Source organism: Pleurodeles waltl, chromosome 10 (assembly GCF_031143425.1).
Source record: "Pleurodeles waltl isolate 20211129_DDA chromosome 10, aPleWal1.hap1.20221129, whole genome shotgun sequence".
In the NCBI taxonomy this organism is placed as follows: Eukaryota; Metazoa; Chordata; class Amphibia; order Caudata; family Salamandridae; genus Pleurodeles; species Pleurodeles waltl.
In genome coordinates, this window is record NC_090449.1 from 431702987 (window position 1) to 431715152 (window position 12166).

At 42.1% G+C, this 12166-nt stretch overlaps 1 protein-coding gene across 1 annotated transcript in view; it reads right to left on the reverse strand.

Annotated features, from left to right (window-relative positions):
• The window catches only part of LOC138262426 (partitioning defective 3 homolog), a 1341057-nt gene that overhangs the window by 470987 nt on the left and 857904 nt on the right, over positions 1-12166 (reverse strand). The window contains exons 4-5 of the mRNA XM_069212326.1: positions 6116-6185; positions 4591-4665 (exon numbers count right to left, since the gene is read on the reverse strand). Of these exons, the coding sequence (XP_069068427.1) occupies positions 4591-4665; positions 6116-6185 (145 nt within the window). The remainder of the gene's footprint in view (positions 1-4590; positions 4666-6115; positions 6186-12166) is intronic.

A 12166-nucleotide genomic window follows, 5' to 3' on the forward strand; every position in this document is an offset into this window, starting at 1 on the left:
ATCCCTCAATTTCCAGTTGGTCATTTATTCATACATTATTACTCTACCCAATAATATCCCTTTACCAAATCTATGAATTCTAATATTTCACAGTTTACATGTCGTTGATTGGTCTGCTTTACGATGTTCTCATCATCTGGCTCGTCAGGTATCAATTTTGCTCCATTTTCGTCTCCAGTCACTGTCTTCATTGTTCGCATCCTAGGAAAGAACCCTTTGCACACTTTATACACATTTAGTTACTTTACAAATGACCTCATCTCCAGTCCGTCGGTTCCCATAGAAAGCTTCTGCTAAACATTTTATTTAAAAAATGAGCATTTCATAGTTAGTCCACTCTGTCAGCATTTTGTATTAGACACTGAGAAATACAGCTTCTACATGAGGCCTGGCAAAACTAGGCCAAGACACTCGCTAAGTTAAGGCCTACAATTAATAAGCAAGGACATTTTTCATAACCCTTAGTATAACATATTACTACATTAATCTAATACATTTTCATTATTTCATATGGGTTAATAACTATTTAGTACATTTCGTGAATACTGATGGCCATTCTTCGAGGTCACAATTTCAAACGTGCACCATATTTTTCCACATTATTTCTTTTTCTACATAAGTCATTATTCAAAATACGTAAATATTAATTAATAATTTCTAATTAAGGCATCTGCTTCAGCAGGGAGTACACAGGTACACACAGAGGAATAAAGATGTGTGATTTACAGCTCTATATGTGGCATAGTCTTTGGAAGGTTCCCAGGCTGGGAAAGTCCCTAAAATTCGGTTTCCTTGGTAGAAATAATAAGTACTAACTTTTGACTGAGGGAGAAATGTCAGGCTTGGTCTCAAAATAATGATGCCCATATTTAAAGGAAAATGACGGAGCACGACGCTGTGCCAAAATTGGCAGCGCCATGCTCCGTCATTTTCACAACCCAGGTATGTGCTGTATATAATTGAATATGGCACACCCCTGTGTTGTCCCCTGCGCTGATGCTAAACTTAGCTCACAGCAATACCCACTGCACGCCCCTTCCACGCAAAGGGCTGAGTGTGAAGGTGCTGTATTTACAAGGTGGCTTTAGGTTTAACGCCACCTTGTAAATATGCCGCAAGGCATAGTCTCACCGAAGCATCACTAAAAGTGACGCACCAGTGGTGCTGGGGGCTCTTAAATGCTCATCATGATTTAGAATTCTCTTTAATGTTAAAGTTGGTGTCCAAGTCATAGTTCTGAAAATACCACGTTTAGCAAGTTGGCATTTTCTTGTCCTAACCATTTGGTGCCTGCAGCCTGTGTCCGGGGTCAGATTAATGTGAATAGGTGGCAGTTGGCCTTTATGTATTCCTCCACCACAGTAAGACAAAGGTGGACTAGGTGTTAGAAGTAAGGGCCATCCTGCAAGAATTGGATGGAGTGGGCGTTTCCCTGACCCACTTACGTTTCAAAGGGATGCCTCCACACTAAGAAAATAATTTGACATGAGCTGTTTTTTTACCCTGCACCACTGGGAGCCTGGGCAGAGGAAGGAAAGACATGTTTAAAACCAGATGGGATGGGCAGCGGGGTCCACAATATGCTAAACTTTCTCCCACTAGAAAGGCTAACACCAGATATAAATATTAGGCCCTCAGACCAACTCGTCAGTACACTAGTGGACTTGCGGAAGACCGGCCGTAGGACTGCAATGTATTACAGAGGACAGCCCTGCTGCCTGAGGCCTGTTTTGTTCCTCAGACTGTCCTTCTTTTGCCAGAGGAGTACCCTGCTGCTTGGCATCTGCCTTGTACCCTCAAAGTACTGGCCAGCTGCCGGAGGCCCACCTTGCTGCTTAATCCGAGGACCACCAGAGTGACTCCAAGGGCTAGTTGTTGACCTCCTGTGTGAGCTACAGGCACTTAACAAGCTCCTGCACCTTCAACCCTGCACCTGGCCCCTGCCTGGAGTGGGCCCCGACCACCAAGTGGTGCCCAACCAGTCCTGGACCCTTGGAACTCATGCCAAAGGTGCTACTCCAGCCAAAACCTGAAATTTGGGACTTAGATAATTTTTCACCAAAAAGTGGCCTGGAAACCAACAGAAGACCAGGACCTACCTGCCCGCCAATCTACCCAAGGTGCTTTACCAGGTGAATAGACTTTGCTGTAGCTTCCGTTATGTTCCTCTCTGCAGCTCAAATCCTGTTCAGTGGGCCCTCTCTGGAGGGCTATCTGATTTCGGGGAGTCCTCGTCGGTTACAGATTGCAGCTTTGTCCCCCTGTGCTAACTGCAAATATGTGGTTGTTTGAGACCGGAGCAAAGTCAATGGATCACTGTTCCAAAAAAGTTAGAATATATAAATGTTCACCATGGCTTCATCCAGCGGCTGCCCGAGGACAGTGCCCCCTGCTCAGACACTGCCAGCTGCCTTGACCTGATGAACTTTAACTTCTCAGGAACTTTTCTTCAAATTTTATTTTAAGTCTGAAGGTAAGCTGAGACCAGGCCCAATCCACCTTGTGTAACCGAACAGTGCTCCATTGACTTTTCCCCGGTCTCACACAACCAGATACTTGCAGTTAGCTCTTTGATCTTTTGTATGTTATTTTTCACTTAAAACTTTCAAAATTCGGTTGTTCAACTGATTGGATTTAATTTGTTCTTTTTGCATTTTGTTTATTAAAATGTTCTCTATATTTCGAAATTGGTTTGGGATTTTTCTTGTGTTGTGTTTTCACTTTATTACTGTTTGTGTGCAGCAAAAATATCTTGCACATTGCCTCTAATTTAAGCCTTACTGTTTTTGTGGCAAGCTATCAGCGGGTTATTTTAGTGACTCTTATGATGAATTGCGGTTGTTGCTAAATAAGGGTCTTTACCGCCCCCCAATCAAAAAACTACAGGAGCTGTACATAGGCATTCCATAAAAGTACTTATATCTCTTGCAGGCAGGTAAACATTCCCTCCTGGTCTTAAACACATTGACAGGGGGGCTTCCTGCTCTCATGAGTGTGAGCTTGTTGTATCCCTACAGCTAACTGCAAGAACGCATCACAGTGTTGTGCCTCTTACAAAATTTCAGAACAGCTCTGACTATTGAACCTTCTCTGAAAATATGAAGCTGGATACCAGAGGCATTAACTTCAGTGGCCAACTACATGCACTGCACAGCGGTTCAGAGTATCGCCCCAGACAAAATGCAGTGCCATGACACCCACAACTTTGTTCACAAGTCATACATAGAGCACACTCTGGAGTTCACGAATGAAGCAGGGTGACTCAAGCACAGACAATGTGAAGAAACCAAAACAGAAGAAGCTGGTGAATCTAATCGAAAGCGGAAAATCCAATCCTATTCACACATCTGATTACATATTTAGCAGTCTACGGGGTTATTCCTCCACAAAATATAAAGACAAAGTAACAGAAGGCGCAATATCTAAACCATAATGTTTAACAGATAAAACGTTGAAAAATCACTATATCTGAAAGTAAATATTGTATTCAACTTGATAGGATGAGAAAGGAAGGGAGATTCACTCTGTAATCTGCAATAAGGCAGATAAAAAGATAAACTGCCATTCCCAAATTTACAGCCTAGTCGCATTCAAGGATCTTTGTGAACCTTCCCCTGGCCAGAGCCCTCTGCTCTGCCCGATTCTACATCACTTGCTGCCTGCACAGTGGGTAGCGCTGACGAGGATGACTATTCAAGTGCTTGCCTAAGAGTGATTGTTTAGCAGGAGTGATGCTGGAATTGAACTGTGTTTTCACTGTCATTTAGCCAAAACAGCATTCAAAGCAACATTTGTTTTGTTTATTGAGTGAGCCTCGTATTTCCTTAGGTATGCTCTGTGTATTTGTCGGTGTAAAATGGTGAACTCTTCTGTCACAGACGTTCTGTGATTCCTTCAATGGAATGTTATAGCTGGGGCTGAGAGTATGATGTAAGGGGCTGCAGAGAGAAGGGTGGATGAAAGGAGCTGGAAATGGGTTTGTACAGGAATCCCCTAGGTAGACATTAGCGCCTTACTGGACCTCGCTCAAGCTTATCCCGTGAGAGGTCCTAGTATAGTGAGACAAAAAAAATGTATTTCAGCGAACCAGCTCCCTTTTTCAGCATGAGTGTTAGCACTGAAGTAATGGAGGTTATTTCTACTAGTTGCCATGATTATTACAGATGGTAGAAAGGTAAAAAAATGAGCATGAGGGTAACTCCCTCGTATTGAGATAAGTCTGTAGATCCCATTAAAGAAGCTATGTTAGACAAAGTCCAGATTCATAGTACATTTGTTTTGTCAGAATAGTTTTGTTGGATAGATTTAGAGCATGGAAGAAGCCCTTACTATCAATTCCAGTTGTCTGAGCAATCCGTGTCCAAAATCGGAACCCACAGTTCAAAAAATCTGTTACTTCCAACTGCGTTAGTGACGTGCATCTTAACATCCACATAAGGCTGCACGGGCCATACCCAAACTGAAAATGGATACCTAGAAATTAGAACTGAAAATATACAAATCAGCAGAAGACACAGGGATATGTGTTTTGTACTGCTAATACATCTGTGTAGATGCCCTCCCCATAAAAGATTTAGTATGCACCCTCACCTGGCGTCATCGTCCCGTGCAATGAGAAGTCGCATGTGGCTGGTGGCGGAGGCAGCTCTCAAGAGATCCACAGCCCTGTGGAGATGAAGAACAAATGCAGATATGTCACTGTTAAACTGGATAACCTCTACTGAGTCACTAACTCTGCGATCGCTGGGGTTTAGTTATTGAAAGTGGGGCATCGATTTTGAGGTTTTGACATAGGTGTACTGCAGTCGAGTCCCTGACAGTAGGACATTGATATAAAGTTACAGGCATTAGGGCATTGAGTGGGGTCACTGCGACTGGAGAAACGCCCACACTCTCAGGGACACAGGCAAGAAATTGTTGAATGTGGTGCGCTGAAGTGCAGTCACTGACACAACCTCTGTGATGAAGTCACTGGCTCTGAGTCACAGAGGTGAAGTCACTGATGCCTCACCGAAACTGGGCACTAAGGCGAAGTTACGGTCCTCGGGGCCACGCAGCAGAGTGGCTGACATCTGGACACTAATGCAGTTATTGACAGAGTCCCTTACACTGGGTCCCAGAACTGCAGAAAATGCTTATAAATGACACTTTAGAGATGGCAGGGAAAGGGAAAAAACACAGGCATATTTTTCCCTGACAGTTGGTCTAGATAGCATCAGAACACTGCGCTATCTAAATGGTTATTACATTACAGAGAAAGAGAAGTTATGAAAATGGAGAAAAAGAGAGTGAAGAATACAGGGAGTTAAAAGAAATAGAACTGACGGGACAAAAGAAAGAAAAACATGGGAGACAGAAAGTTAAGAAAGAAAGGGTTAAAATGTAATATAAGAAAGAAAAATGGAGAAAGAATGAATGAGAGGAAGGATGGATGAATGAAAGATATGGTGAAAAGAAGGAAGAGGAAGAAAAGCTGAACGCAAGGACAGGTAAAACGAAGGAAGATTGAAATGGAAGAAGGGTGAACGGAAGGACGAATGGAAGGATGGATGAAGGGGTGAAACGATGGATGAAATGATAATTAACATAGGCGTGAAATGATAGATGGGCAAAAAGATGGGTAAAAGGGTGGATGGATGCCTGACTGAAAGATTGATATATCGATATGTTGGTGGACGGATGGGTGAAAGGATAGATGCTTAGATTGAAGGACATTAAAGAAAGATAGACAGGCGATTCATGGATGGGTGGCTGTATTGGTAGGATGATGTCTCGATGGCTAGATGATGGATGGAAAGATGAACGGAAATGCAGATGGGTGAGGAATGCATGGAAGAGGGCAATTCTAGATGGATAGACAGAAGGCTGAAAGAAAAGATGGATTAACAGACAAAAGGTTCAAAAGCTGAAGGGAATCACTTAAGGAGGGTTGAGCTCACTTGGTTCACTCGCTTTGTGCGATTAGCGATGTGACTGAAAGTGTGGGGTATTTTATTTTTCTGGCGGCTCTCTTCCTGAACTGTACATTGCTAAAAACCAGCAATCTCTTTGTAGCTAGTTTAATCTGTTATTGGTTATGTGCTAATAATCATTGCAAAAACGAAATCCAACGTACTGCTCATTGGTGATTCCCAGCAAACTATCCCCATTCACTTCGAGGATCTGGTCTCCTGGTTGCAGACGCCCTAAGAAAAAAATGCAAATCATGTGAGCAATTCATGTACAACTTGTATCTGGTAGAAAAGTGCTACAGGATGTTCTCTTTCGGGTGAAAAAAAGAGTACATTGACATTAATTCCATGATTGTGGTAATGCTCCTAAGTACAGAATCACCTAACTAGTGACAAAGGGAGGCACTACACACACAAGCACAATACTGATAACAGCAGCAAATTCAATCAGTCATATTTTCTTGTTATACTTCTAGTACTGCATGCTGAAGCATATTGTAGTATACTTAACTGTAAAATTATTTAGCATACAAAATAAAGCAAATAACATATCAACGAACATCAAGGAAAGAATTAGAACTTCAGTCCAGTTTAGAACTTATGGTTAGTTTAGAGAGTGAGTATATTTATAGAATTAATGATTATAAAGTCAATGGTGTCAGTGTCATGATCAGTTACACAAACATGTCAAAGCAATTGCAGCAGGGGAATCAATAGTAAATTCAGATGACAATATATATTCCTTTGACTTTTTGAGGTGGAATCGGGATCGTCTTTAATGGACAGCTCTACACTAGGTTTGTTCATCAGCAACAAGACGTTTACTATAAAGTCTAATTTCTCAAGGTTTTTCTCTTTAAAATGGAACTGGCCTGAGGCCTAAGTTCTAGGACTTAAGGAGACATGTCAAGATGCACTTCCTGTAGTTATCTGGTATCTGGGGCACATATCAGTTACCACAATGTATGGAAGGCACAGGCTCTTAAACAGGACCAAGACCAAAATTACCTTCTAGTATCTGAGAAATGGTGCCTCATCTTGAGATCTCAGACCATCTTTACATCTGCATCTTAGGTTCCTGAAGTCATTTGACAAGGCTAACAAACAGACCAGCCAGTAGTATTTATAGTAATACAACAACAAGTTGTTTAGAACACCAAGTACTACTGTAGTCTTCTGGGGATTAATATTAAGGTATTATTTTTTTAGGTCTGACATTGGACAGGTTTACCTGTCTTGACAGCCATATTTAATTAAATAAATAAACATAAAAATTCATACGCATTATCTGCCTCATTATCTTGGCATGTAGAAACCTAATTAGAGATTGTCTGTCTTTAACTTTTCTTTTGTGCTTACAGATTGTCAAATCATAACATAGTTTATTACAAGCACAAACGTAATGATTTTCTGAATGCAGCAAATACATAACATTTAAAACGTAGAATAACATGAAAGCTTTACTGGACTCTGATTATAATGAAGTAGGAAACATTTAGCATTGATAAAATAATAGGGTAACATTAAGAATGTAGCATTGAAATTAGTACTTCACATGAGTGAGTAGTGATTACAGAAACTTGAGACAAATTAACTGCAGATTAACTAGCTGCAGTGTTGAATCGCAAAGGTAAGTGCAATACATGTTCTCCAGGACAGGATTCTGTCTTCAATGACTTGTGAGATAATGAACTTACAAACACCTGTGACTAGTCTTCTGCAGCCAAACCATGTGATCCAAATCTGGGCTTGTTTCTGTGCAGGAACTTCTTATAAGTTGCCATTGCCTGAATTTCCTTGTTCAAGCATTGATGTTTTAACCTCTACTTAGTAGAACTCTTGTTGCCTGTTTACCCGAGTCAAGAAGCAGGTAAATTGACTCAAAAATACCTTTTGAAGTTAGAATTTTACTCCAGCGAACAGTTCAAGTTGTTTTTAGTGCAAACACATTTTTTCATTTTACTTTAATTTTCAACAAGAAGCGCCTCAGAGACTGCAACATGCTTTTCCTCTCCAGAAGATTCCTCCTAGTGCTTTGTCCATCTCCTCCTCATTTTTCATTCGGATTTCAAGGTGAAAGGATCACTCTCTTTGTCTGCTGCACATACTATTGGAACTCAAGGACTTTGGCTCAGATTTAAGAGGGCCTAGTGCCCTTCTAACGGCACATTAGCATCATTTTTTATGCTAATGTGGCGTTTGATAGCCAAAAACGTCACACCATATTTACAAAGTGGGGCAATGCATGCATTGCCCCACTTTGTAACCCTTTCCGCAGCATTATGTCTGTGCCAGGAATAATGTATGCAAAGGGGGCGTTCCCCCATTAGATGGGGTTGAACAAATTTTACAAAGAAATCCAAGCGATTTCTTTGAATCATTTTTTTTTTGCACTTTTAATGTCTGCTCTGAACAGGTGTCAAAAGGAGGCTTCCATCGGTTACAATGGGACTCTGGGTGCTTTGCAGGATTAGCATAAACATTTTTGACGCTAATCCTCCAAAGCGCCGAACTAGCATAAAAAATTCTGACGCTAGTTCCCTAAGTACTGCCATGGTGTGCCGTATATATTAAATATGGTGCACACATGGTGGTATTAGGGGGGCCCTAAGGGGCACAAGAAAAGTAGCGCTGCACTAGGTGCAGTGCCACTTTACATAAATATACCCCTTTATTTTTGTGACATCACAACAAATATGTTCAAAAACATTTGGCTAAGGGTGATGTTTGATGGAGGGCATGCACTAAATTTTTTTATTTGTGATTTCATTCAATTTTTGAAATTTGGTTGTGGTGGGTTCCCTAGAGTTGCAGTAGGGGCCTAGTATTTTTTTTGTATTTAATGTTTTATCTTCTACAAGGAAAAAAGGTTGCACAGTTAAGAACATTTTTTCCATGATTGTTAAACTTGCGCAATTCATTTTTTTTACCATGTGGCCTAATCTGCCCAAGGGCCATCTAGCCATTACTAGTCATTGGCTATATGAAACTACTTTTTCGGTGGTACATGTTGTATCTATGATTATATAGACCCGACATGGCACTGGAATAAATGCTTTCCTTTTTGTATTTCACACTTTCTTCCTGCTAAAAGTGTATGTTGGTGGGGTAATATGATATCATCATGCCTTAGGAGGATGTTTGTTTGAAAAATGTTCACAACTCACTTTTTGTTTTTGGTATTGCTGAATGAATCATAGTGTTTCCTTCATTATTTAGTACACCTCCTTTGTCTGGCTAGTTTGTGTGTGTCTGTGTTTGCCATAGGCCACCATTTTTTCTTTGTTCTCTATGCCATGTGGCCAACAGCCATTTTGTGTAGTCAATATCCATCCCTAGGCCTGCATGAGTTATTTGTTCTCCATGCCTCCTTGCTTGCATTTGTTGTTTGCCCATGTGGCTGCCAGGCCAGTGGCCATTTTATGTAGGCAGTCAGTGTGCTTTTGCCATAGACCTGCATGTGTTCTTTGTTCTCCAGGCCTCCTTGCTTGCTGTTGTTGTTTGGTCACCTGGCTGGTGGCTATTTGATTTAGGCAGTCAGTGCGCTTTTGCCATAGGCCTGCATGTGTTCTTTGTTCCCTGTGCCTCTTTGCTTGGTGTTGTTGTTTGACCATGTGGCCAGTAGCCATTTTGTGTAGGCAGTCAGTGTGCTTTTGCAAGAGGCATGCATGTGTTCTTTGTTCCCCATGCCTCCTTGCTGTTGTTGTTGTTTGACCATCTGCTGGTGGGCATTTTGTGTAGGCAGTCACTGTCCGTTCTGCCAGAGGCCTGCATGTGTTCTTTGTTCTCCGTGCCTTCTTGCTTGCTGTTGTTTTGCCATGTTGCCGGGGACCCTTTTGTGTAGGCAGCCAGTGTGCTTTGCCATATGCCTGCATGTGTTCTTTGTTCTCCATGCTTCCTTGCTTGCTGTTATTGTTGTTTGACCTTACGGCCGGTTGCCATTTTGTGAAAGCAGTCAGTGTGTTTTTGCCATAGTCCTGCATGAGTTCTTTGTTCTCCATGCCCTTTTGCTTGCTATTGTTGTTGTTTGACCTTGTAGCCAGTGGCAATTTTGTGTAGGCAGTCAGTGTGCTTTTGCCACAGACCTACATGTATTCTTTGTTCTCTATGCCTCCTTGCTTGCTGATGATGTTATTTGACCATGTGGTCGCAGCCATTTTGTATAGGCAGGTAGTGTGCTTTTGCCATAGGCCTGCATGTGCTTTTTATTCTCCATGCCTCCTTGCTTGCTATTGTTTAAACATGTGGCCAGTGGCCATTTTGAGGGAGCGGCCTAGTGTAATGCTAATCCCTTTTTTCTAGATTTCAAAACCATTTTCTAGGGACGTTGATAGAAGGTGTCTATGGCATTTTCATTTTTTTACTATTTTCCCTGATATCAGTTTATTGTGCCTGAGGATCTTTATAGTATGTGTAAGAGCATTGTTTAAAATATGCATTTTTTCCATTTTTCCCCACACCCCCACCTTGCCATCGGTGCACACCAGCATCATTTTTTAAGGATTATTCCATTTCCCCCCACACCCCTGTCTGCCATAGCTGCACACCAGCGTTCTTTTTTAAAGGATTATTCCATTTTCCCCTGTACCTCCTTTCTGTCATAGGTGCACAATAGCATTCATTTTTTAAGGATTATTCCATTCTCCCTGCACCCCCCTCTCTGCCACCGGTCTCTCCCCTTAGGTGAACATAAAGCACAAACAGTTACATTTGTACGTTGTTATCCCGTTTTGAAATAATGTGTTACTGTGTGGATTGGAATCAATAGTTGATACACTATTGTTGTAAATTATTTGGGAATCACCTCACTAAATTAAATTGTCTGTACTATGATGAATTCAAACTGCAAAAATGCCAAGTTTCACTAAATGTTTTTTTGTTTGTTTGCTTTTCGGCGCACAAGAGACAGTACTGCCAGACAGAAGGCTGGCACAAAGAGACATGACCACCGCATGTGACACCTCTGATTCCACTTGTGCAGCTAAGTGCCAACTGACAGAGCTTGAAGATGGCCCTAAAGAAAAGTATTCTTGCCAAGAAATTGTCCAGTGAGAAAGAAACGAAGAACCAGATTGCCGCCACTGGCATGCCACGTTCCACCTTTTTCAGGAAACTTGGTGAGCTTGCCCCACCATCCTTCGGGCAGCAAACTGGGATCAGCACTCCCTCATCAATGATGGCATGACCCCAACCTAAGCCCAAATCAATGTCTCTCAGCAAGGCAGCCAATGCAATCATAAAGACAAGCAGTGTGTCTGAATTGGAGTTGCCTCAGCTGCAAACTAGTAGCCAATCATCACCAGAAACTGAACAAAGTGGACATCAGGAGCCAGAGCAAGTTTTTTATGAAGTAGTAACAGAACAAAGTTGAGCTTCCTGCTCAGAAATATGTACCTCTTCTTGGACCACTAGCCTACTGACCTCCAGCAAGAAAAATAACGGGTCCTCCACCATCTTCTCCAAGCTCCCCCTCTGATGATCTGGACATGAATTGCACCTCGGGTGAGTTAAAGACATGCCATAACAGAGAAGGGAAAAAGAAAGTTCCTGAAAGCCTTAGAATTATGGAAGGGGAGGAGAATCAGCCAGTCATTGTCATGAAGCTGGCTCAAAGGATACCCACATTACCACACCTACTCAACCTTCTGAGAGGGATGTGGCATTGGTTTTACCACCACAACCACCAGCTTCCATATTTGTAAGGCCCCCTGAGACCTGCATCCACCTTCTACCTCAGTCGAAGTACACACTGCAGAGAGGCAATCGATGACACACCCACCTACCATCAGTTCTTCGGGCATTGATTGTGGCACCAATGGCACATTAAAAAAGTTCTCCTCCCCAGTTTGGACTTCTTTATAGTAAGCAAGCAGGAGGATAACATTTCAGTATGCTCCGTTTGGCACATAAGTGTTTGTCGAGGTGAGCTTGGTTTACACTATAGAGCTGGAGGCCAAAAGACCCATATGAAAAAACACAATGCAATAGGGTGGGAGGAGTACCTTAATAAAAATGCTGCAGATGGTGGTGATGACGAGAGAGCAAAATCAGCTCCAAACACAGGAAGAAGAGGGTGACAGCTTTACACAAAACAGCCCTGTCCCCAGCAGTGCACCATCAACTCACCTGCATCAGCAACCTCGAAATGGCACAAGACTCAGATAGATACACCACTGCACAGAGCTACCCCAAGACACACTGAGTCTACCAACTCC